At 40.4% G+C, this 25,771-nt stretch overlaps 4 protein-coding genes across 4 annotated transcripts; all 4 read left to right on the forward strand.

Moving 5' to 3' along the window:
* Nucleotides 1–6,640: 6,640 nt before the first annotated feature.
* On the forward strand, nt 6,641–10,904 carry si:dkey-174n20.1 (uncharacterized protein LOC796174 homolog). Its single transcript, XM_047381772.1, has 4 exons — nt 6,641–7,068; nt 7,325–7,567; nt 8,400–8,702; nt 10,473–10,904. Exons 1-4 carry the CDS (start codon nt 6,948–6,950, stop codon nt 10,730–10,732), a joined length of 927 nt encoding a protein of 308 aa, XP_047237728.1. The 5' UTR covers nt 6,641–6,947; the 3' UTR covers nt 10,733–10,904.
* A 307-nt stretch (nt 10,905–11,211) lies between these two features.
* Nucleotides 11,212–11,804, forward strand: LOC124877915 (E3 ubiquitin-protein ligase TRIM62-like; the record flags this gene model as incomplete). The annotated part of the gene is made up of 2 exons (XM_047381549.1): nt 11,212–11,400; nt 11,574–11,804. Coding segments are annotated over exons 1-2 (420 nt in total), but the record flags the coding sequence as incomplete, so codon positions are not given.
* Nucleotides 11,805–11,806: 2 nt separating this feature from the next.
* LOC124878175 (E3 ubiquitin-protein ligase TRIM35-like) lies at nt 11,807–25,196 on the forward strand. Its single transcript, XM_047382003.1, has 2 exons — nt 11,807–12,018; nt 24,845–25,196. Exons 1-2 carry the CDS (start codon nt 11,866–11,868, stop codon nt 25,076–25,078), a joined length of 387 nt encoding a protein of 128 aa, XP_047237959.1. The 5' UTR covers nt 11,807–11,865; the 3' UTR covers nt 25,079–25,196.
* Nucleotides 17,105–19,975, forward strand: LOC124878176 (tripartite motif-containing protein 15-like). The gene is made up of 2 exons (XM_047382004.1): nt 17,105–17,623; nt 17,815–19,975. The coding sequence occupies exons 1-2, from the start codon at nt 17,120–17,122 to the stop codon at nt 18,946–18,948; spliced, it is 1,638 nt and encodes a 545-aa protein (XP_047237960.1). The 5' UTR covers nt 17,105–17,119; the 3' UTR covers nt 18,949–19,975.
* Nucleotides 25,197–25,771: the final 575 nt, after the last annotated feature.

Genomic DNA, 25,771 nt, shown 5'->3' on the forward strand with positions numbered 1-25,771 from the left:
TTTGCTCCCTCCTTTATTGCCAACACATGACACACATTCTTTACATTTCCAAAGATTTGCATGCATGTCACATTTTTAACTTTAGTTCAGCCACAGAAGTATTTAAATATCAACTCCAGCTTCATTTCATGCCCCAACCGGTGTATCATTTGTGACCAATCTAGCTCTCAAGCCACTATTATTTTTCTCACTTGCTGTGTCTATGTTGTTTAGACAAAACAGAACATTAGTGACACGGGTTTACAACAGTTAAATCTGTCTGTGGGCAGAGGAGTGTAGAAATGTAAAGCACCCACAGAAAAACTCATAAAATTCTTAGTCTTATGCTTTCATATTTATTTTATATCTTAAAATAAAATCACAATATTACATTAGTTAATTTAGCATTTATATTGTATTTTTTATAACTGAATAAGAACATTAAAGTTAGAATAATAAGTGAACCTTTAACAGCACTTTGACTGAAGACATGCCCAAGTAGTAGTAGCAGCTTGTCTGAAAGGTTATTTTTTGTAGCCATTTTTTGACTAAAGAAAATCAAACTAAACGTCACTGGATTTCTAAAAAAACAGTGCCACTATAGTAGATGATTAAATAATTTTTAGTTTTTACATGTTTATCACAGATGGCAGTAAATGTGGAGAGCAGAGTATCTGTCTCCTGTGTGTTAGAGACTGGTTTTTTGATAAGTCCAAAGCTCACATTTCTTGCTTTTGTTTCTCAAACATACCATTCTCATTTTGTCTGTGGTTTGTCAAAATACAGTGACATCCTTCCATATTCCCATGCTGAGAAAAATGGCCTGGGGAGTAAAACATCTAGAAAATGAAGGAGGTGAGGTGTTCACATAGGGGGGTGTGCTCATGTATTTTTTTCTTATATGAATCTTGCATTAATCTTTTTTTTTTTTGTTATTTAACCATCAGAATTTATTCATAATCGTTGAGATTATTTAGTAAAGAATGTACTGTGTTGGCTCACTGGCAGCGAGCTACTTTGAATGCATGCACGTTAAGAAACCTGCAGATCATCTTTACCTCCTTCAGACTACTGCAAGACCTTACTGACTCTCCATCAACACCAGGTGAGTTGTGAACTTAGGTTGGTGAACCCAAGGAAGGCCGCTTGGCCTAATTGGATACCGAATAAAGTCTTGGTGTCATGTGCAGATGAGTTAGCGAAGATTTTTACCAAGATCTTTAATCTGTTCTTCATTCAAGTGTACCTGCCTCCCTTAAATCTGCAATCATAATCCCTGCCCTAAAAACACTTAGAAGCAACATTCTAAATAACTTCAAGCCCAGCGGCCTCACGTCACTGATGATGAAATGGTCATGTCTGATTGTGGTCATGTCAAGGCCTGACTCCCCACATTACATCCCTATCTGTTCGCCTATAGGAAGAATGGCTCCACAGAGGACGCCATCATTATCTCTCTCCACACTCACCAAGACTTTTGGAGCATCTAGAACAGTACATCTGACTTCTGTTCATAGAATTCAACTCCACCTTCAGTGACATCCTCATCACCAAATTGCTATTCCTGCATCTTCCTCCGTCTACCTGCGCTTGGATTAAAGACTTTCTCACCGACAGAGCCCAATCAGTGAGGATGGGCTCCCACCTATCCTCCTCCCTCTATCTGAGCACCAGCTCCCCACAAGGCTGCATGTTGAGTCCTCCTCTGTACACCTTGTTCACAAATGACTGTACTCCTGTCCACCCATCCAATTCCATGACGTTTGCAGACAACACCACCCTGGTGGGTCTTATCACAGAAGGGGATGAGGCTTGCTACAGAGCAGGTCCGGCTGCTGACGGTGTGGTGCTCAGACAACAACATGCTTCTTAACACTACTAAAACCAAGGAGGTAATCTTCAACTTGCAAAAGACTGAAGTGGACGATGCCCCTCTCCACATCAATGGCAACTGGTTAGAGACAGTAGCATCTCTCCGAATCCTAGGAGTTATCATCTCTAATGACCTGTCATGGTCTGGGAACTCTGGCAAAGATAGCGAAGGCCAAACAGCTTCTACACTTCCTGCAAGTTCTCGATAAAAACAGACTGAAACAGAAGATGTTTGTGTCCTTCTATCGTGCCACTATTGTAAGTGTAATTACTTAGTGCATGCTGATGTGGTATAGGAAGAGCACAGCAGCAAATAAAATGGCCCTGCCGAGGGTCATAAATACAGCACAAAAGATCACCAGATGTCATCTGCTATCCCTGGAGGAGTTTGCCAATTCCACATGCATCAGAAGAGCCAAAAACATAATCAAAGACTCCTACCACCCAGTTTAACATCTCAGACTGATGCCTTCAGACAAGCGTTACAAGTCAATGAAAGCTTGTACCATCGGGATGAGAAATAGTCTTTATCCATGGTCCATCAGGGCTGTCAACAGTGCATTGTAAAATCCTGATGTTGTAATCTTTATACAGTACAGACCAAAGGTTTGGACACACCTTCTCATTCAAAGAGTTTTCTTTATTTTCATGACTATGAATATTGTAGCTTCACACTGAAGACATCAAAACTATGAATTAACACATGTGGAATTATATACTGAACAAAAAAGTGTGAAACAACTGAAAATATGTCTTATATTCTAGGTTCTTCAAAGTATCCACCTTTTGCTTAGATTACTGCTCCACACACTCTTGGCATTCTGTTGATGAGCTTCAAGAGGTAGTCACCTGAAATGGTTTTCCAACAGTCTTGAAGGAGATCCCAGAGATGCTTAGCACTTGTTGGCCCTTTTGCCTTCACTCTGCGGTTCAGCTCACCCCAAACCATCTCGATTGGGTTCAGGTCCGGTGACTGTGGAGGCCCGGTCATCTGGCGTAGCACCCCATCACTCTCCTTCTTGGTCAAATAGCCCTTACACAGCCTGGAGGTGTGTTTGGGGTCATTATCCTGTTGAAAAATAAATGATGGTCCAACTAAACGCAAACCCGATGGAATAGCATGCCGCTGCAAGATGCTGTGGTAGCCATGCTGGTTCAGTATGCCTTCAATTTTGAATAAAACCCCAACAGTGTCACCAGCAAAGAACCCACACACCATCACACCTCCTCCTCCATGCTTCACGGTGGGAACCATGCATGTAGAGTCCATCCGTTCACCTCTTCTGCGTCGCACAAAGACACGGTGGTTGGAACCAAAGATCTCAGACTTGGACTCATCAGACCAAAGCACATATTTCCACTGGTCTAATGTCCATTCCTTGTGTTCTTTAGCCCAAACAAGTCTCTTCTGCTTGTTGCCTGTCCTCAGCAGTGGTTTCCTAGCAGCTATTTTACCATGAAGGCCTGATTCACACAGTCTCCTCTTAACAGTTGTTCTAGAGATGTGTCTGCTGCTAGAACTCTGTGTGGCATTGACCTGTTCTCTAATCTGAGCTGCTGTTAACCTGCGATTTCTGAGGCTGGTGACTTGGATGAACTTATCATCCTCAGCACAAGTGACTCTTGGTCTTCCTTTCCTGGGGTGGTCCTCATGTGAGCCAGTTTCTTTGTAGCGCTTGATGGTTTTTGCGACTGCACTTGGGGACACTTTCAAAGTTTTCCCAATTGTTCGTACTGACTGACCTTCATTTCTTAAAGTAAGTTTACTCAGTTGCTTTTTTCTTGCCATAATACAAAGTCTAACAGTCTATTCAGTAGGACTGTCAGCTGTGTACTGTATCCACTTCCTGCACAACACAACTGATGGTCCCAACCTCATTTATAAGGCTTGAGATCCCACTTATTGAACCTGACAGGGCACACCTGTGAAGTGAAAACCATTTCAGGTGACTACCTCTTGAAGCTCATCAACAGAATGCCAAGAGTGTGCGGAGCAGTAATCAAAGCAAAAGGTGCTACTTTGAAGAACCTAGAATATAAGACATATTTTCAGTTGTTTCACACTTTTTTGTTCAGTATATAATTCCACATGTGTTAATTCATAGTTTTGATGCCTTCAGTGTGAAGCTACAATATTCATAGTCATGAAAATAAAGAAAACTCTTTGAATGCAAAGATGTGTCCAAACCTTTGGTCTATCATGTACTATATCATCTCCTGTTGTGAAAATGTTTATGACCAGTGCAATATTTGTCTGCTGCTTCTTTTTACTACTGCTAAGATTCCAAGTTGTGCAGGATGAAAAAGAAATAAGAATTCCTGTTAGCAGGAACATGCAGTCATATATACACTGCTCAAAAAAATAAAGGGAACACTCAAATAACACATCCTAGATCTGAATGAATGAAATATTCTCATTAAATACTTTGTTCTGTACAAAGTTGAATGTGCTGACAACAAAATCACACAAAAATCATCAATGTAAATCAAATGTATTAACCAATGGAGGCCTGGATTTGGAGTCACACACAAAATTAAAGTTAAAAACACACTACAGGCTGATCCAACTTTGATGTAATGTCCTTAAAACAAGTCAAAATGAGGCTCAGTATTGTGTGTGACCTCCACGTGCCTGTATGACCTCCCTACAATGCCTGGGCATGCTCCTGATGAGACGGCGGATGGTCTCCTGAGGGTTCTCCTCCCAGACCTGGACTAAAGCATCCACCAACTCCTGGACCGTCTGTGGTGCAACGTGACGTTGGTGGATGGAGCGAGACATGATGTCCCAGATGTGCTCAATTGGATTCAGGTCTGGGGAACGGGCGGGCCAGTCCACAGCTTCATTGTCTTCATCTTGCAGGAACTGCTGACACACTCCAGCCACATGAGGTCTAGCATCGTCCTACATTAGGACGACCACAGGGCCAACCGCACCAGCATATGGTCTCACAAGGGGTCTGAGGATCTCATCTCGGTACCTAATGGGAGTCAGGCTACCTCTGGCGAGCACATGGAGGGCCATGCGGCCCACCAAAGAAATGCCACGCCACACCATTACTGACCCACTACCAAACCGGTCATGCTGAAGGATGTTGCAGGCAGCAGATCGCTCTCCACGGTGTCTCCAGACTCCGTACGTCTGTCACATGTGCTCAGTGTGAACCTGCTTTCATCTGTGAAGAGCACAGGGCACCAGTGGCGGATTTGACAATCCTGGTGTTCTCTGGCAAATGCCAAACGTCCTGCATGGTATTGGGCTGTGAGCACCACCCCCATTTGTGGACGTTGGGCCCTCATACAATCATCATGGAGTCGGTTTCTAACCGTTTATGCAGACACATGCACATTTGTGGCCTGATGGAGGTCATTTGGCAGGGCTCTGGCAGTGCTCCTCCTCTTCCTCCTTGCACAAAGGCGGAGGTAGCGGTCCTGCTGCTGGGTTGTTGCCCTCCTACGGCCTCCTCCACGATTCCTGGTGTACTGGCCTGTCTCCTGGTAGCGCCTCCAGGCTCTGGACACTACGCTGACAGACACAGCAAACCTTCTTGCCACAGCTCGCATTGATGTGCCATCCTGGATGAGCTGCACTACCTGAGCCACTTGTGTGGGTTGTAGAGTCCGTGTCATGCTACCACGAATGTGAAAGCACCACCAACATTCAAAAGTGACCAAACCATCAGCCAGAAAGCATAGGTACTGAGAAGTGGTCTGTGGTCCCCACCTGCAGAACCACTCCTTTATTGAGTGTGTCTTCCTAATCGCCAAAGATTTCCCCCTGTTGTCTATTCCATTTGCACACCATCATGTGAAATTGATGTCAATCAGTGTTGCTTCCTAAGTGGACAGTTTGATTTCACAGAAGTTTGATTTACTTGGAGTAATATTGTGTTGTTTAAGTGTTCCTTTATTTTTTTGAGCAGTGTATATATAAAAACATGACATTTCTGTGGAAATATATGAATAATGTGATTTTAAAGGCTAAACATGGGAAAGAACCCAAGACTCCAGTTAACAGTCACATGTTGTCACATGCAGAAAAAAACAAACAGAACAGTTCTGGGGGTATATAAGCATAATGTGAGGAAATAGGAGGTGGTTATTACCACGCAGAAGCTTCAAGTGAACATCATGGTCAGAGATTGTGTTAGAACACTTGTTCTACTGTGTTCAACAAGAACACAGCAGATTATTGGTAGTTTTAGAGCTGCAAATGCGACTTCAAATCGTGCACTGAAAGTGGATCAACCCTGGAACCTAACAGTTGAAGCTTCTGAATTTGAAAAGCTCTCAGAATTGTTGATAACACTGTGATAACTGAAGTGTAAATGAATTCAGTTTAAATATACATTAATTGAATGCAACAAAATAAAAAAGAAAAGATTTTTTTAAATAATTGATCAACATATCAGACATTATTACATTTTTAGCTGTCATAATTTATTTGTATACCGTTATTCTTGTTTTGTTTGTTAAAGTCTCTATTTTGTCTTCAATTTTTGACAGATGTAAATTTATTAATATAATAAAGCCCTCTAATTTCTTTCATATTTATTAAATCACAAAAATATTTCCAATATTCTTTAGATTTTTTTCCCTTTTAATTATTAAACAGATGTAATTTCTCGTTTGTATTGCGCCTTCCTCTCCTTGCTTAATGGCGGTGGGCATGCATCGGCTTGGTGCATTACCGCCACCAAGCGGACTGGAGTGTGGATCGAGATCAGCCTATATCAACAGTCCACTTGGTGGCGGTAATGGTTAGGGTTAATGGAGAGGAAGGCCGCAATTAATGGAGAGGAAGGCCGCAATTCTCGAGGAGTTGGATCTTCTCGCGAGAATGTCTGCTTTCAAACGCATCACTCGACAAGCCAAAAATGGGTTGCAATAAATTATAATAATTATAATGGGCTGTTGTCTGTATATTTAAAAATAGCAATAATATCTATCCATTTAGTCTGCAAATGGTCAGGTTTAGAGCTGAAAGATCCAGAATGTCGGAATATTAGAGGGAGGTCATTTGGTTAGCATGCTAACCAGCTAGTATATGAAGCAGCATCACTGTTGGCCGTTTTAAAGCTTGACCTAACGGGGAAATGTATCTTCTCTACACGGTCATTGCCTCTTTAAGTTTATTTTTAGTTTTAAAATGGATGAAAAGGAGGAGATATTTCACGGAGCTGAAAAGACTTGATGGTAAAACGGTTCTCATTACAGGTAAGCAAACATGACAGCTGCTATTCATCTTTACTATTATTTTTCAGAATCAGCTTTATTGCCCAGGTTGTGCACACAAACAAGAAATTTGACTCCGGTACACTTTGCTCTCATTCAATATAAATGGAAATAAAACATTACGACGCTGAAAGAGCCTATTCAGATTTTCAGGGATCCTTGGTGCAATCTTTAATTTTGCTATACATTTTTTTACTGCGATTTGAATTAATAGAAGAATCACAATCTTTTGGTGCAGGTGGCAACTCTGGTACTGGCAAAGAGACAGCGGTTGCTCTGGCAACGAGAGGCGCCCGTGTCATCATTGCCTGCAGAGACCCAGAAAAAGCTGAGAAGGCTGTTAGAGAGATCAAACTTCACAGTCGCTCTTTTAATGTCTTTCACATGGAGCTGGATCTGGCCAATCTGCGCTCCGTTAGCGAATTTTGCAAGAAGTTTCTACACAAGGAGAAGAGTTTGCACATCTTGGTAAATAATGCAGGTTAGTCGCTCGACCACGGTGAGATTTTTTTTTTTTTTACCAACAAATATTTTAACAAACAAACAGAAAAAGAATTGTTGACGTATGCACTGAGCACACGAGCAATTAGGTGTTAACTTGCCAGGATGGGTAGGACAGTGTATTTGGTTATCACGGACATCATAGCTCAAATGAGGTTAGAACAGCCAATTGGAAAATGCACTACCTAACATGCAACACTTTACACACTTAGTGGCCCATTGGGTAAATGTGTATAAATTTCAAAATAAAGACCCTTCCTTAATGAGTTAATATAACCCCACAATGAACATTTAGGAAAAGGTTTTTTTTCTTACACTCGCCCCAGAGATTTCTAAAGGATTTAGGTTTAGGGTCTGATATGACCATGGTAGAAGGCTGATTTTGTAGAAGGTTTGATCCTGCTTATATACCCATTGGCAACATAGTACCAGTTTACTGCCAGAGGCCAATAGATTGTTATGTTAAATCGGTTATTTCAACTACATGATCCTATGCACACTAGCAAGGTTCACAGGGCCTTTGTAAAACAATGAACCCACAGCATCACATATCTTTTACCATACTTAACAGTTGGCATGAGGTGCTTTTTACATGTATTCATTTATTCTTTTAGACCAGACCCACCTGGAGTGTTTCTTGCTGAAAACCCAATTGCATTCTAATCTGAACAATGCAAATACAGCACAATATTTCTCAAAGCATGCTTTCTGGACCTAAAACATCAGATTAAAACAGGTCAGCTGTATATCACGCCTAAATCATGTCTTGTAAACAAATAAAAACATGTTATTTCTCTGTTGGGGCCCTTTAGGCATGCCTGGCATCCTTGACTGGACAGATGACGGCTTCAGCACATGTTTTGGTGTCAACCACTTGGGCCACTTCCTCTTAACTAACCTGCTTCTGCCACGGCTGAAGGAATGCGCTCCCAGCCGGGTCATAACACTCACTTGCTCCAGCTACAAATACCAAAAACTAGACTTCCAGGACCTCAACTACAACCTGCTGCCCTTCTTCACTTACTGCCGCAGCAAGCTGGCCAACATCTACTTCAGTCAGGAACTGGCCCGCATCACCGAGGGAAAAGGTGTGACTTCCTATGCTGCGGACCCTGGTAAGAGTTTTTCATTTCTTTTTGCTTAAATCTAATATTGGAAAGTAGGGCTGCCACTGATTACTAAATAAAACGTAAACTAAGACTTTAGCCACATTAGAGTACAACATATAGTCATATTCAATAAATTAGAGAATGGGTTCAGACGAGGCTTGCTTGTCGGATTAAAAGCGATCTTTAAAAAAAACCATTAAGCAGGTATTAAACATATTCTTCATTAAGCCCACATTTCTGTATGAAAAATGTAGTTTTTATTGGTCTGATGTAATGTTCTAATCCTAAATATTGTGTTATTATTAGTTCCAAGCAGAAAATCATCCTAATTAACAGAAATGAAGGCTTAAAAACATCAGTCTGTGTGGAATTAATCTTTATAATGTGTTTCACCTAGTGAAAATGAAAGAAATGAACTTTACAATAATATTCTAAATTATTGAATATGACTGTATATATAAAGTGGCAACTCCAGAATGAAAAACACATGTCCAATGGACATAATATTAGGCAATAAAATGTGCTTAATACAACCTCAAGCTAAGTTACTATGGTAGATGGCATTAGATTTACAGATTACCAAATAAAGCATTAAAATGCATTTATTCAAACATAGGAGACAGATGAGTTGTCTAACTCTGCAACAGCCTAAAAAAATAACTTTGGATGAGTTTGTCTTTTCTGTCAGTTCATTATTAGCCCCTGTCTCTTCAGACTACAGTAAACTCAGAAACCTTGCATGGCGTCCAAATTCCCGTTTATTATTTATCGATACATTTATTTTTGTTTATTTTTCTATTTCCAGTTCAGTCTCATCATATTTGACATTCTGGATATGCAGAATGTCAAATTATTAATTATTGTCATGATGGATGTGGCATTTTATTTATATATAATTCATACTTTAAAGATAGTATTTTGGTTTCTATTTTGTGGGACGCAATAAATGTAAAAAACAAACGTAATACAAATATATAAATAAATAAGAGTTGTTTTTGGAGCAAAAATAGTCATTTGCAATAATTGTTTATTCAAAATATTACCCCATAGATTAATTGAAAGACTTAGTGGCAGCCCAATTGTCTGCTTTAACATCTTCCAAGAACAAAAAACAGGCTGAGTTCTAACAATAAATTCCTGCAAATTAAGGTTTACAACTCGAATTTAGATAAAAGCTGCTACCAGATAAACTGTTTTTAGAGTTTTAGAGCATTGTTCGTTATAATTTCTGTGAGAGGATTCTTTGGGAAACTACATTATGTGAGTTTGAAAAACTCTTCTCAGTAGTTTCCCTTCCAGGTGATTTGCAGGGAAACAGCAACAGAGTCTGTTTATAAACAGTTATTACAATGATTGCTCTGATTGTTGTGTTAGCCTAACAAATGACTGAATTTTAGAAACAGACAGAAATGTTTCCTTGAATTGGGTCACAGTTGGGAACCACTGCTTTAGACCCTTCAGCTTTTGAAAAGTTTTAAAAAGATTTAGAACCTGGCTCATCGGATCAGATGCTTTATCCGCCATGTTTTTTTGTTTTTTTTTTCTTAAACTATGGCTGGGAAGCAGCCGACCAAAGTGCTGTCCTTGAACACAGATAGTAGCTTGTTTGCCTGATGTTATTTTTGTTTAAAAATAGTGATTTGGACAAATTGACATAATCGATTTTGGCAAGTCACTGCTGCCCTGTTTGATAGATATTTGTTAACAATGTCACATGAACCAAACTACTTTTTTCATACTTCTCCTGATATCTTCTGTTTCCACCATATGTTCCAGGTTTTGTCCAGAGCGGCTGGACGTGCCACTACTCGTTCCTGTTCCGGATGGTGATGCAGGTGATCATGTGGATGTTTTCCGTGCCGTGTGAGATCGGAGCTCAGACTGTCGTCTACTGTGCCGTGTCGGATGAAGCTGCCAAGCTCAGTGGGGGTTACTTTGTTGACTGCCAGCCTGCCACTCTGCGCCCTTTTGCAAGAGATGCCGGTGTGGCAAAAAAACTGTGGGAGGCCAGTGAGAGACTAGTGAAACTGGCATAATGAAGGTCCCGCAAGTTATTTACTCTTAAGTTATTTATTATTATTATTATTATTACTGCTATATTGTTCTTATTTTGTGAATATTGCGACTCTTCCAGTTCTGTGGTTTACATTATATATATACACTTTGTTCTCATTCAACTAAACAATAAAACATTTAATGTACAACAAATGCTTTGTTGTGTTCCCTTTGGCAGCAGTTTATCTGTTTTTGTTGGTTTGCGTTGTTTTGATGCATTTCCTGAAACGGATGGCTGCTTTAAGATGATGAAAAACAATCAGTTGTGCCGCCTGCTGGCATTAAAATCAGATATCAGTCATGGTGATCTAGCAAAAAAATGCTTCAAAACTGAAAGTTTGTTTCAAACATTCCAAACAGAAGCTTAGATGCCATTGCAAGGTTTAGGATTTGGAGCAAAAATCACAAAACTGGATTCTTAATTTCAACGACATGACAGATCATTTGAATTTACAAGGAAATGGCTGAGAAAATCGCTCTTGTTGAAGGTTTCCTGAGCTGCCATGTGTGTTCAGAGACTTTCAGAGATCCTGTGTCTCTGAGCTGCAACCACAGCTTCTGTTCAAGCTGCCTGCAGAAATTCTGGGAACAAACTGAAAACAAGAACTGTCCCATCTGTAAGAGAAGATCTTCTAAGAATGTGCCAATAGTAAACTTCCCTTTTAAAGGAAGGGTGCCAATTCTTTTACTGGAAGACGAAAATCTGGATCATCTCAAACAGAAAAAGTAGAAAAGCAGCTGGTGGTGGTCTGCAGTAAACATCCAGAAGACCCTGTATTGCTCAGTAAAGTTGAGCAGAGAGCTGTGTGTCCTGTCTGTCAGGATTCTCTCCTTCAGACTCACAAAGTGGTTTGCATTGATCAAGCACCTGGCGAGCTAAAAGAGCGGCTTAAATCTGACTTAAAGTCTCTGCAGGACACGAGGAACAAACACAAACAGGTGGAGGAAACATATGATGATGTGATTCAACACTCCAAGAAGCAGGTGTTGTCCACAGAGAGACAGATCAGAGCAGAGTTCAACAATCTCCACCAGTTCCTGAAAGAGAAAGGAGTCCAGACTGGCAGCTCTGAGGGAGGAAGAGAAGCAGAAGGGGAAGACTATCAGCAGAGAGATGAAGAGGATTCAGGAGCAGATCTCCTCTCTGTCAGACAGTATCTCTGCTGTTGAAGAAGACCTTCAGAAAGACAACGTGTCGTTCCTCAGCAGTTATAAAGCCACTCAGAGCAGAACCAGAGCCCAGAACTCACTGTCAGATCCACAGCTGGTCTCAGGAGCTCTGATAGATGTGGCCAAACACCTGGGCAACCTGTCCTTCAGAGTCTGGGAGAAGATGAAGGAGAAGGTCCACTTCAGTCCTGTCATTCTGGACCCAAACACTGCAAACAGAAGGCTCCGTCTGTCTGATGATCTGACCAGTGTGAGACGTGGAGACGCAGAGCAGCAACTTCCTGATAATCCAGAGAGAAACATTAATTACACCCTTGTTTTTGGTTCTGAGGGCTTCAGCTCAGGAAAACACAGCTGGGAGGTGGAGGTTGGAGATCATCCTGACTGGAATGTGGGCTTTGTCAGTGAGTCAACTGAAAGGAAAGGAAAAAAAACTCCTTCGCTATCAAATGGAGTCTGGTGTTTGCTGCACCGGGGACAAGAATACAAAACTGGTCTTGGTCAAATTGAAAGTCTTTGAATTGTAGACGTCTATTGTATTGGGTGCACAGTAACATTTAAAAAAAATGTTTTAATTAATTTGCATCTGTAGGTTCTTCAGTGGCTAATTTCATTTAGCATTGAGTCTTGTTTCAGTTGATTGTATTTGGGTTATCTGGTAAATAAAAAAATGATCAGAATGACAGGAACAATACTTTTCTGATATTCTGCCACTAACACATGGGGTCAACAACAAGGGGTTGCATGGTGGTGCAGTTGGTGGCCCTGTTGCCTGGGCTTTTAAATCCCAGCCCGTCTTTCTGCATGGAGTTTGCATGTTCGCCGTGTCCATGTGTTGGTTCTCTCTGTGTACTCTGGTGTTATTTGGTCTCTCTGAGAGAGGTGACCTGTCCAGGGTGTTCCCCGCTTTTCAACCAATGACCGCTGGAGATCGGCACCAGCGACCCTGCAGAGATGAGCGGAGTAGCCTGTAGACAATGGATGAGTGGAACATGTCAGCAGTCTGATTGTTCTTGTAGTCAGGGAAACTCATTGGTTTATCTGTATTATAACTTTATTGCACCTATTACACCTTACATTACTTGAAGTTCAGAAAACAACTTCATTTGATGTGACCTCTGTAGTTGTTTTGTTTTGTGTTGAATTCATCCCAGAACTATGAAGAGAAAACTAATTTCACTGGAAAAAAATTTTCTTTTTTTTTTCTTTTCATTTCTTTGTAAAACCATGTAGTTTAACCATACCTTGAACTTTGACCTTTTGAATTCACGGACTTTCTGCTCTTTTGCTTACAGTTGGCCAAATCATTTTTTATTGTTTAGACAAACTAAACTTTACATTAGCTAAATTAAAGCCTTTTTATTTACTCTAGTTTTTCTGACATGTACCATACCATATTATTTATATAAAGCCACCTGCAGCTGTGTTGGACTGTCTTATGAGGCATTAAGGTCGCCTACTTTGTTTTGTTCAATTAGAAGAATCCATAGTTAATCTTTATATGTTTCAAGTTATCACGTCAAAAATTCTGATTAAGAAACTACTTTTAGCTTATGTAAGGATTACAAGTGTTACCATCAATGTACAAAGTAAATCTTAGCAGAGAGGGTTTTAGTTCAAAAGGAAAACATCGTTAGCATCATAGCATAATTGCCTAAGTCATATTTGAATGTTTTGGTTTGGTTTCTGCCAAGCACATTATTTTATTGAAATTGTAACAGTGTGCCAAGATATGACTGAGGCAATGAGGCTAACACAATTCTCCTTTTCTATTCAGTACCTCTGAGATTCCCTGATGTCACAGAGAAAGAACTCTGATTGGCTAACTCCAGGCTGCTTTTAGCTCATTGATTATATGATGCATTTCCTCTATGTTCCCCCATAAATCAACTCCTGTTTCCACATGTTTGTTTTTCTGAGTTTTAGTTTTCCAAAAATAAGGACCGCCACCTTGCATCCAAGGAAGAAACGGACCCGACCAAACCCAGCACCCGGCTGGACTGTTTTATAGCTGTAGCTGTGAAAATGGCTTAACATTGTATGATTCGCTGTGTGTGATTATTTTTGAGCAGCATTCAGTGAGCCACAGTTCCTTAGCCTCAGCTCATTAGTAAATTTCTTCAAGTGTGACCTGATGAACAAAGTCCAAGTGAAAAACCTACAAATATCCAAAACGTGTGACAAAGGAGACTTGACTCATTTAAAGTCTTCTAAGTAATTTAGAGACTGAAAGTTGTTTATTCAAATTATTACTGTGTTTTCCTTCAAGTCCTGAGGCTAACTGATGTGCTTAAACAATTCTTTTGTGCATGTATCTGTTTGCTTTGAAGACTTGATATTCTAGATTAAAATCAGCACTCACATCTCAATGGAAGAAAGACCTAAAGACTGAGGAAGGTGGATTTCTTTTCCAAAATAAAAGCACATCTGGATTGTGACAAATACATTACAATAGCAGTATTACACAAAAATAAACATTTTCAAAATAGAATGCATAACAGTCCTCTTACTGTTTCCATAATGTATGTATCCACGCCATTGCATTAAACCTGCAAAGCTCTCAGTAAGCAGCAAGGTTTTAGTTGATTTGCTATCTTCGGTTAACTCTGAGGGTGGAAGACCATTTTTTGCAGGCTGCAACTTGGATTCTGAAGCATTTTAACATTGACTGGGAACGTTGTTTGGTTGCTTGTGATCTTGATGAGAGGAATAACAATAAGTAAAGTCCAAGAAATTAAAAACCAGACCCTGTTGTAAGAGTTAAGTTGTTACCATTACCGTTACCTGTTCTAAAAAATGTTGCACTTTATTAGAAAACATAACATCTCCATATTAATAATGAAAAATACAGGGACAACACTGATGAGATTAACCCTTATTTCCCTACAACATCATCTGCACTCTCCATTAGCTTTATGATCTTGGCCACTAAGAGCTATATCAGGACAGTAAAAGTGGGCAAATATATTTCAATGATTGGCACCTGAAATAAAAAAGCTTAACAAACATTGTGGCCATGCATTTTGTATTTGCAATATTACACACTAATATTGCCATGATGACTGTGATTCAATATATTATGCACTTGAATGCTTTACATCTATTTTCACTTAATCATACTTTGAAAAACAGTTTGCATTTTTTTCCCCATAAGCATTTTTATGGACTAAAAAACATTAAAATAATAAAACATTATGTTTTTAATTAATGAGTAGGATACCATGATCTCTGCTGAAGGAAGAAGATGGTAGAAGTTCAGAGGAAAGGTTTGTCTTAATGGTAGTTCATCTGACAGGAAGGCAGCAAAGTCCAGTTCTATCTCAGTAAACCAGAGGAATACTCTGGCAGATTAAATAGGGGACTGACATCTGATTCATCATTTGAGATCAACATTACAGATAAATTTTTATACAGCAATTCTGATATTTCATCAAGAATAAATGTCAAGTTTGTGTTTGATTTTCCTGTAAATAAATAATGTAAACGTCATTTTTAGATTTAGATAGAATTTATATCTAATATCTTTAAACAAACTGTGACAATGGATTTTGGTGTGTTTTTAATCAGACAAACTCAACATTTAAATGGTCATGTTATTGATAAGACCTTAACGCGGTTTCTTGAATTTATAGAAGTACATAAGAGAACAGAGTAATAATCTGAAGAATCAGAGAATCAGAGAACCAGACAATAATATGTTACTACATAGAAGAAAGACAAATGGACAAAAGAGACAAATGAAAACTAGAAAGAGCTGACAGCAGAGATATGATGGAAACATTAGAAACAGAGGGAGAGGCAAAATACTCCCTGGAAAGAAACACCTCGGGTTTGTGCCGGTTTGTGGTTCATTTAGTGACAACACCCCCTGCTGGAGCTAATCCTCTCTTTAATTGTCTGATCTATCTGTAAGACTGTTTTGATCCTCACCGTGACCAACCGGGTCAGGGAACCAGTCAGTCTCAGAGCTGATGGTCAACAAGTGATCCTCATACTGACCAAAGTGAGCTGCTCTGCTCTCTGCAACAGAATAAAACTACAGAAACTCCTCATAGTTAGTTTTAGTGTCTGCATTTCACCATCTCTAGATCAGATTAGTTAAATGCAGTATAAGATATTAGAAAAGCTGACTTGACTGCCATTCAACATTAAAATTAAAACGATAAAAGCACAAGTGTTCTGTGTTCAGTTAAACTTTGCCCTTTTAGCTCCATTAAATAGGTCAAATTAGACATAAATGCTGACCTGAAAACAGAGAAGCTCTTACTTCAAGAGCAGAAGGGATGATATGTTGTACAAAAGGATAGTAAACCTTTAGTTTAAGAGGCTTTAGATATTTGCTCAAATATCTAATATCAACATTAATATGGCTGCAATAAACAGTATTATTTTGGCCATGGTGAGAATACAATGGGCTGCACGGTGGCGCAGTTGGTAGCACTATTGCTTTGCAGCAAGAAGGTCCAGGGGCCTTTCTGCATGGAGTTTGCATGTTCTCCCCGTGCATGCGTGGGTTCTCACCGGGTACTCCGGCTTCCTTCCACAGTCCAAAGACATACCGGTTAGGTCCATTGGTGTCTCTAAATTGCCCTTAGGTGTATGAATGAGTGTGTGCGTGGTTGTTTGTGTGTTGCCCTGCGATAATCTGGCGAGCTGTCCAAGGTGTACCCCGCCTCTCGCCCAGAGACTGCTGGAGATAGGCACCAGCTTCCCCGTGACCCACTCTGTAAGAAACGGTAGAAAATGACTGACTGAGAATACAATGCCACTGCTGCTATGCTCTGTATAACATCTTCTGAGTAAGTAGCATTTTATGTTGATCCAGTGTTTTTCATTCAGCTCGACTTACATTACAGAAAGGCATGACTCCTCGTCTAACTTATTTTTATTTCATAGAAACACTGTACATTGCTGGTTTTAATGTCAACTACTGTTTCTGAACAACAGAAGATGAGGGAAAAGTAAGGGAAGCGGGGAGATAGTGGAGTCTAAAAGGAATATTGGGAACAGAGGGAACAGATTAGTATTATAAATAAATCGTGTTTTTTATCTTTACATAACACAAAACTAAAACACAGAATTTAGTAGGTGGAAGCTATGAGGTTACACATTGTGTACAGTAGGTGGCGGTGTTCAGTTATCAAATTGTTAGCGATCCACCATTAAGAAAACGAAGAAGGAGAAGATAAAGTTTGAGAATGGCGGGGGCTCAAATATTTACATGGTCAGACGAAGAGGTTCAGCTGTTGCTTCAGGTGACTTTAAAGTATAAAACCACCAAATTTGAAGAGAACATTGACTGGGAATCATGCCAGTCGAAATACGCGGACATTTACAAAGACTACTTGGAGCAGTATCCGGTAAATGGGGGAGCAGAAGGCAAAGACTTCCCACACGTCAAGAGCGCCATAACAAAGGCCCAGGTCATCTCCAAACTGAAAGCAGTCCGGGGGAAATACAGGCGGGCCGTGGACTCTGGGCGTCGGAGTGGGCATGGACGTGTCGTGCTAATTTTCTTTGAGTTATGTAAGCAAATATGGGGGGGTTCGCCGGCTACCAGCACCCTGGAATTCGGCATCGAAACGGCAGACTTCGAAGCCCGCACCGAGGATACCACCCCTTCGGACTCACGGAGTTCCACACCCCACTCTGAATGTAATGAGGTGTCCACAGCTGTAAAGTCCCGAAGGGAAATGCTCCAAGTACGTCCTGATTATTACTGATTATCATTCTGTGTTTATCATATTCTCATGATGTGAAAAAAATAAGAGAAATGTACAAAGTCTTTTCTTGGCCTCTTCCTAACATTAAAACATTGAGTTGTTGCTGGTGGTGATGATGGTGTTCAGATCTATTTGAACAGATTTGCTATTTCTTTGTCTCATGTTTTTAGACAAAACTGCGAAACCAACGACAAGACAGGCTGAAAAAGAGGCTCAACTCTGACCCGGCATTACAGGAAGACCTTCAAATAAAAAGAAGGATGATGGACCTCCTGGAGGAGTCCGAGAGGCGCAACGCAGAAAGACTGAATAAAATTACAGAGACCATGGAAAATATGACAAACTGTATTAAAGAGGGCTTCAGCCTTCTTGCCCCAATGATGACCCAGCCTCAGCAACCATTATATACACCTTCTGGGCACATGCAGGGGGCTTCAGAGGTTCCTTATGGGTTCTGTAAAGATGAGCAGAGAGAAGAGATTCCTGTCTGTGAGTTTTCTCTCCACCAGAGTCCCAAAGTGGTTATTACAGAACAACAAGTCAGTGAGCTGAAGGAGCAGCTGAAATCTGACTTAAAGTCTCTACAGGACAAGAAGGACAAATGCATACAAGTGGAGGAGACATACGATGATGTGATTCAACACTCCAAGGATCAGGTGTTGTCCACAGAGAGACAGATCAGAGCAGAGTTCAACAAGCTCCACCAGTTCCTGAAAGAGGAAGAAGAGTCCAGACTGGCAGCTCTGAGGGAGGAAGAGGAGCAGAAGGGGAAGACTATCATCAGAGAGATGAAGAGGATTCAGGAGCAGATCTCCTCTCTGTCAGACAGTATCTCTGCTGTTGAAGAAGACCTGCAGAAAGACAACGTGTCGTTCCTCAGCAGTTATAAAGCCACTCAGAGCAGAACCAGAGCCCAGAACTCACTGTCAGATCCACAGCTGGTCTCAGGAGCTCTGATAGATGTGGCCAAACACCTGGACAACCTGTCCTGCAGAGTCTGGGAGAAGATGAAGGAGAAGGTCCACTTCAGTCCTGTTATTCTGGACCCAAACACTGCAAACAAATGGTTGCATGTGCCTGATGATCGGACCCTTGAGAGAAATGGAGACACAATGCAGCAGCATCCTAACAATCCAGATAGAAAGACCAAGTGTATTGAGATTTTTGGTTCTGAGAGCTTCAGCTCAGGAAAACACAGCTGGGAGGTGGAGGTGAAAACTTTTCCTGATGGGACCGTGGGTTTGGTTAAAAAGTCAGATGACAGGAAGGGGGAGAGAGATGTTACACCTGAAAATGGAATCTGATGTTTGTGTTATGAAGATGCAGAATACACTAATGTTGTTGGTAAGACCTTCATAGTGAAGAAGAGTCTCCAGAAGATCAGAGTCCAGCTGGACTATGACAGGGGTGAGGTGACTCGCATCTACACTTATAGAGACACTTTCACTGAGAAACTCTTCCCATATTTCAGTGTTGGTGAAGCTGCTGATGCCGAAACCATGGGCATCAGCTTTTACAAGTCTGAAATGTTAAGATTAAACTAATTTGGTTTTTATTCCTTTGTTTATAAATATTCTCTCAGTTCTTTCAACAAGAAGAAAAACTTGATTCTGGGTTTTAAAAACATCAGTGTTTTAAATATTGGATAGACTTTAACATTATTGATCCCAAAGGTTTAGAATGGCAAGTCAGTGAGAGAAATAATTATTTGAAGTCCCCACAAAGCCTGAGTATGAGCATGAAGTAGAAACTTTTATTGTTTTAGATGCAACGTTTTAGAAGGCATTTTGACTCCTCCTCACTCACTGCTGCTTGGAAACTCAACACTTGAGCTTCCTCTACAGATTTTCTGTATGACTGAGGTCTTGTGACTGACGAGACATCTCCATGACTTTAATGAGCTTCTTCTTTGGCCCTCTGGAGTTACTGTCATATGTCATTATGTCATAATCCATTACCCATAACTGTTCTTATCGTAGATTTAACAATAATTGACCAAGTTTGTTGACCACTCAATGCGGTGAATTTCCTGTACCAGCAACCCCAGCATAATATTTCCACCTCCGTGCTTGACAGTGGTGACGGTTATCGTCTGTTTCTATAAATATGCCAGGTTAAGCTGGAAGGTCAGACAAAATTCCACTTGTGTCGTAGAGGATCGAATGCATATTTCACCCAATGACCTGCAAAATAATCTTCATCTTTTATGTAATGTCTTTTTTTGTCTTTCTGCTTGTATGTCGGTAAACCGTGAAAAATCAGCAGGGGATCAAATACATATTTTCCCCACTGTTCACAAAAAATGTTAATAAATAATGTTTTTCATTTAAATTTTAGTTTTTGTTGTTTAGGTGATTAGGTTCTGTAAGCTTAACTCTTTAAAAAAAAAAAAAAAGTCTTTTTTAAGAATCGGATAAGAACCAACCAGATTTTTCCGGGCCAATACCGATTTCTGGTCTAATCTGGAAATGTTCAGTCGGAGCAGGTTGAGAGAAAATTGCCCAATTGCAGTTGCTGGTCAGGTTATTGGTGCTAAACAAGCATTTTAGTATGAACTTCATTGTTTTACAGATGGATCAAACTGTGTGCACTGATTTAATAGTTCACCTTGTAGTTCGATCCAATGTTGTCTGTAAAAAAGTGTTTTTTTTATTTTTTATAGAACCTTAATGGGGACATATGCAAAATCCACTTTTTTAGCCTTTAAATACAAGTTGTGGTGAGCAGAAAAGTTGAATGTACACACTCAGATCTAAGAGGTGTTTTGGAGGGATTCATTTTAACCTAATATGCATGTATCTGTGAGAGGAAGCTTTACACGTTCACAAAAGGAGCATGCAAACTCCATGCAAGAAGGTCTGGGCCAGGAATTGCACCGATGACCTTCCCACCGCAAGGCAACATTCACAATCACTGGTCCACCGAATCTCAGTCCACCTATCAACTGTTCTTCTGCACTGGGTGTAATGCAGAAAAAGACCATGAGAGGGCGCCTCTTATCTGTCTGCTGAACTCCTGCTGATCCTCATAATAACGCCCAGGTTCTTGCATAAGACAGCCACTCTGCTCTGACCTGACTCTGGTAAAACATTATTATCATTCTAAAACAACATGACTGTGCAGGCCATGGGAGATGTTCAACTTCACTTTCATGTTCATCAAACCAATCTTTCACCAGTCTTGCTGTGTGTATTGGTGCATTGTCATCCTGATACACGGCACCGCCTTCAGGATACAATGTTTGAACCATTGGATGCACATGGTCCTCAAGAATGGTTCGGTAGTCCTTGGCAGTGACGCGCCCATCTAGCACAAGTATTGGGCCGAGGGAATGCCATGATATGGCAGCCCAAACCATCACTGATCCACCCCCATGCTTCAGTCTGGGCATGCAACAGTCTGGGTGGTACGCTTCTTTGGGGCTTCTCCACACCGTAACTCTCCTGGATGTGGGGAAAACAGTAAAGGTGGACTCATCAGAGAACAATACATGTTTCACATTGTCCACAGCCCAAGATTTGCGCTCCTTGCACCATTGAAACCGACGTTTGGCATTGGCATGAGTAACCAAAGGTTTGGCTATAGCAGCTCGGCCGTGTATATTGACCCTGTGGAACTCCCGACGGACAGTTCTGGTGGAAACAGGAGAGTTGAGGTGCACATTTAATTCTGCCGTGATTTGGGCAGCCGTGGTTTTATGTTTTTTGGATACAATCCGGGTTAGCACCCGAACATCCCTTTCAGACAGCTTCCTCTTGCGTCCACAGTTAATCTTGTTGGATGTGGTTCGTCCTTCTTGGTGGTATGCTGACATTACCCTGGATACCGTGGCTCTTGATACATCACAAAGACTTGCTGTCTTGGTCACAGATGCGCCAGCAAGACGTGCACCAACAATTTGTCCTCTTTTGAACTCTGGTATGTCACCCATAATGTTGTGTGCATTTCAATATTTTGAGCAAAACTGTGCTCTTACCCTGCTAATTGAACCTTCACACTCTGCTCTTACTGGTGCAATGTGCAATCAATGAAGACTGGCTACCAGGCTGGTCCAATTTAGCCATGAAACCTCCCACACTAGGGCTGCACAGTAGCACTGTTGCCTTGCAGCAAGAAGGTCCTGGGTTCAATTCCCGTCTGGGGTCTTTCTGCATGGAGTTTGCATGTTCTCCCCATGCATGCATGGGTTCTCACCAGGTACTCCGGCTTCCTCCCACAGTCCAAAAACATGCCTGTTAGGTTAATTGGTCTCTCTAAATTGTCCTTAGGTGTATGAATGAGTGTGTGCGTGGTTGTTTGTGTGTTGCCCTGCAATGGACTGGCCACCTATCCAGGGTGTACCCTGCCTCTCGCCCATAGACTGCTGGAGATAGGCACCAGCTTCCCTGTGAAACACTATGGAATAAGCGGAAGAAAATGACTGACTGACCTCCCACACTAAAATGACAGGTGTTTTGGTTTCATTGTCCAACCCCTGTATATGTACCATTTACTACTTGGGAACATAAATGTACCTTTCAGGGCCTCAAAAAGTACAAATATGTGCCTTCAGGTCCAATTATTAGCTTTATGGGGGTACACAAGTCCAGACCGTACCTCTTGGGCCAGAAATGTGCTCCTTCTGTACCCCTATTTGTGACGGTGTAGTATAAATAAAAAAAACAATAATTTAGTGTCTCTGGGGATTCAAATGCAGTTATAACGATAAAAAGTTGCAAGAAAAACTGATTAGGCAGCATGATTTTTAGCAAAATTGTTTATTTTTATTTGTATTTTTTAATGTGATTTCAAATGGTCACAATAATATACCAAAAAAAAAACAAGTAAGCAGGAGTTTTCCACAGAGAGTCGGATCAAGATCAAAAAGCTCCATCCGTTCCTGAGGGAGGAGAAGGAGCAGGTTTTATTCTCTTTTAAAAAGCTTTATTAAAAACTATCAAAAATTTGGCACATATGGTATCAACACAGGTAGTTGAGGAAACCAAATGATAATCAAAGCAACAGCTTATAGCCTAAATACACAACTAAGGTGTCCTATGACTGTTACATTAAAGCGATGCAGCTGATGGAGAAAATATTTCTTGAAAAAAACAAAGTTTCTCCACCAGTTTCCAGGACAGTCATTTGTGTTTGGCAGCTGTACAATCAAACATCTCAGAGTTAACAGAGAAACATAATGTTTGCCTACAGAGGTCAGAGTAGCACACCTTGTCTGACCGGTATCCCCGACAAGTAAAAGAAATGAAAGTAATTTTCGACATTGCTAAACAAAATTAAGAAGCAGTTTCAGGGTGTGAGATCTCTGGATAAAAAAGGAGAATTTTGTTAGTTTGAGTTGTCTTAACCTGCTTAAACTAAGGTAAAACAGATGCTATACGTCTGACCAGCACTCTGAAACTGTATTTCCAACTCACACACTGTGATATGAGATTTACAGGTAAAGAAACCAATGTAAACTTAAAAAATGCACATATTTGAATCTACAAAATATACCAAAAGTAACACTAATTGAAATGTATGTATACAGTAGACGGATTAACAAAGGAGCAGACAGGTTTTTGTTTTTGGTTTTTTTTTCTTTCAGGATGGTTTTTATTGCATAGCTACTGATTGATAGTCTGTTGAATAATCCGTCCCTTTAAATTAATTTATTTGAAAATAAAAAATGTTGATTATAGTTTAAATGTGTCAGATCGCACAATTATCACAGTCTATAAACATGGTCCATAGTCTGAATAATAAAAATAATTGCTTTGTTGGCCATTGGTTTAATTCTGTTACAAGGTCTAATGACTTATGGTGATCAGCTTCTATCACTATCACAGAGAGCTCTCTGTGAGTAGTATCGTCTGCATTCAGAGCACCATTTAATGGAGCAATTCTTAAATGTCATATAAAAATCTTTTAAAAAGCAGCGACATGGGGGCTCTACGCATTGTTTGGACAATGATGATCCATTAAGTTTTTGGAATTTGACTGGGTCATTTTATTAGGGGAGCAGATTAATTCAAATTGACTTTCTCTGTAAACCGACACTGAAGCCAACTTAGTCGGTCTGTCTCTCAGTGAGATTGCGCCCCCTGCTGGAGCTCATCCTCTCCTTACACAGTTTCTGATCAGTCGGTTGGACTTCTATTTAGGTTCACAAGTCCCCCTGAACCTCTTCTCCTCACAGATAAACAGGTTCAGCGAAGAACCCTATAGAGCCATCAGACTGACAGCGGCAAGTTAAAGGATTGAGCTAATAACATGAGCACAAATCAAGAAAACTGCAGTTCTTCATTATCACATACTGAGCCCCTGTTGACTTGAAGCTCCTGAGAGGTTTAATGGTTTTATTTTCTAACATAAACACTTAACATTTTCAGAGATGATTCCAATAACCTTGTTTCTGAAGAGACCATAGAAGTAACTTTTAATAGGCCATTGTTTAAATTTTGATGAAAAGTTGTTTCAACATTTTTATAGCTCAGCCTTAGTGAAGCATATAAAAGGTTGGTGTTTTCAAAGATAAAAAAAAAATCTATTTTTTTACAGGAGGAGAGACAGACCAGAATTAGACCAATAAAACCACCACGATCCAGCTCCTGGAAGAGGAGGAGGATCAGCAGAAAACCATTATCACTAGGGACATTTATTTCTGGACCCAAACATCACTGTTTCTCATCTGCCTCATCATCTGACCAGTGTGTGACATGAAACCTAAACAAAATGTTCCTGACAATCCAGAGAGAGACTGATTATTTCACAGGTTTTTTTTATCATTTGGGCTTTAGGGATTTAGAGATTCAAATTGTTGACAAAAAACAATTTTGGAGACAATGGATGAGAAAATCGCTCTTTTTGAAAGTTATCTGAGCTGCCATGTGTGTTCAGAGACGTTCAGAGATCCTGTGTCTCTGAGCTGCAACCACAGCTTCTGTTCAAGCTGCCTGCAGAAATTCTGGGAACAAACTGAAAACAAGAACTGTCCCATCTGTAAGAGATATTCTAAGGATTTTCCACCTGTTACGTTAACTATGAAGGAACAGGCCGATGGTTTTACTGTAGGACAAAAATCTGGATCATCTGAGACAGAAAAAGGAGAAGAGCAGCTGATGGTGGTCTGCAGTAAACATCAAGAAGACCCTAAACTGTTCTGTGAAGATGAGCAGAGAGCTGTGTGTCCTGTCTGTGAGCTCTCTGTCAGATCCACAGCTGGTCTCAGGAGCTCTGATAGATGTGGCCAAACACCTGGGCAACCTGTCCTTCAGAGTCTGGGAGAAGATGAAGGAGAAGGTCCACTTCAGTCCTGTCATTCTGAACTCAAACACAGCACACCCTGAGCTCCATCTGTCTGATGATCTGATCAGTGTGAGATATGGAGACACAAAGCAGCAGCTTCCTGATAATCCAGAGAGAAACACTGATTTCTCCAACGTTTTTAGGTTCTAAGGGCTTCAGCTCAGGGAAACACAGCTGGGAGGTGGAGGTTGGAGATCATCCAAAATGGACTCTGGGTTTGGTCAAGGAGTCTGTGGAGCGAAAGGGAATCAGATGTACTTCGCCAGAATATGGGTTATGGTGTTTACTGTATCTTGAAGGAAAATACACTAATGGTTGTGGTAAAACTCTCACAGTGAAGAAGAGTCTCCAGAAGATCAGAGTCCAGCTGGACTGTGATGGGGGGGAGGTGACCTTCTACGATCCTGAAGACATGAGTCTCATCTACACTCATAGAAACACTTTCACTGAGAAACTCTTCCCTTATTTCTGTGTTGGAAAAGCTGCTGATGCCAAAACTTCTGATCTCAAAATTTGTGAAAAAAATGTGACGGTAAAATTATTTGTTATTGTTAAAATGGAGATTTTTACTAATTTTATTTTATTTTCATACCAGGAAAACAAAACATGTGCTTTTTTTTTTTTTTACCATAGTTACATCCTCCACTGTTAAATGAATCCACACAGTGCAGCACAAACACAAATATTTGAACTTAAAACATTACGTTTTATATAGAAAGCCAAAAAAAACCTTTAATATTAATTTATAAGGCTATTATTTATTCCCTAAAATTGGTCCATTGATATTACATAAATGTATCAGTTATTTTGACAGATGTAAAACATCAACATCAAAAATAACAG

The sequence above is a fragment of the Girardinichthys multiradiatus genome, chromosome 12 (genome assembly GCF_021462225.1).
Source record: "Girardinichthys multiradiatus isolate DD_20200921_A chromosome 12, DD_fGirMul_XY1, whole genome shotgun sequence".
Lineage (NCBI taxonomy): Eukaryota > Metazoa > Chordata > Actinopteri > Cyprinodontiformes > Goodeidae > Girardinichthys > Girardinichthys multiradiatus.

What these genes read in the sequence shown, in the direction of transcription:
- si:dkey-174n20.1 (XM_047381772.1), top strand. Translation starts at nt 6,948, where the DNA reads ATGTATCTTCTCTACACGGTCATTGCCTCTTTAAGTTTATTTTTAGTT. An exon ending in CATCTTGGTAAATAATGCAG is followed by an intron (nt 7,568 to 8,399) that starts GTTAGTCGCTCG and finishes GGGGCCCTTTAG; the next exon opens with GCATGCCTGGCATCCTTGAC. An exon ending in TTCCTATGCTGCGGACCCTG is followed by an intron (nt 8,703 to 10,472) that starts GTAAGAGTTTTT and finishes CATATGTTCCAG; the next exon opens with GTTTTGTCCAGAGCGGCTGG.
- LOC124878175 (XM_047382003.1), top strand. Translation starts at nt 11,866, where the DNA reads ATGAAGAGGATTCAGGAGCAGATCTCCTCTCTGTCAGACAGTATCTCT. An exon ending in CACTGTCAGATCCACAGCTG is followed by an intron (nt 12,019 to 24,844) that starts GTCTCAGGAGCT and finishes GATCCACAGCTG; the next exon opens with GTCTCAGGAGCTCTGATAGA.
- LOC124878176 (XM_047382004.1), top strand. Translation starts at nt 17,120, where the DNA reads ATGGCGGGGGCTCAAATATTTACATGGTCAGACGAAGAGGTTCAGCTG. An exon ending in CCCGAAGGGAAATGCTCCAA is followed by an intron (nt 17,624 to 17,814) that starts GTACGTCCTGAT and finishes TCATGTTTTTAG; the next exon opens with ACAAAACTGCGAAACCAACG.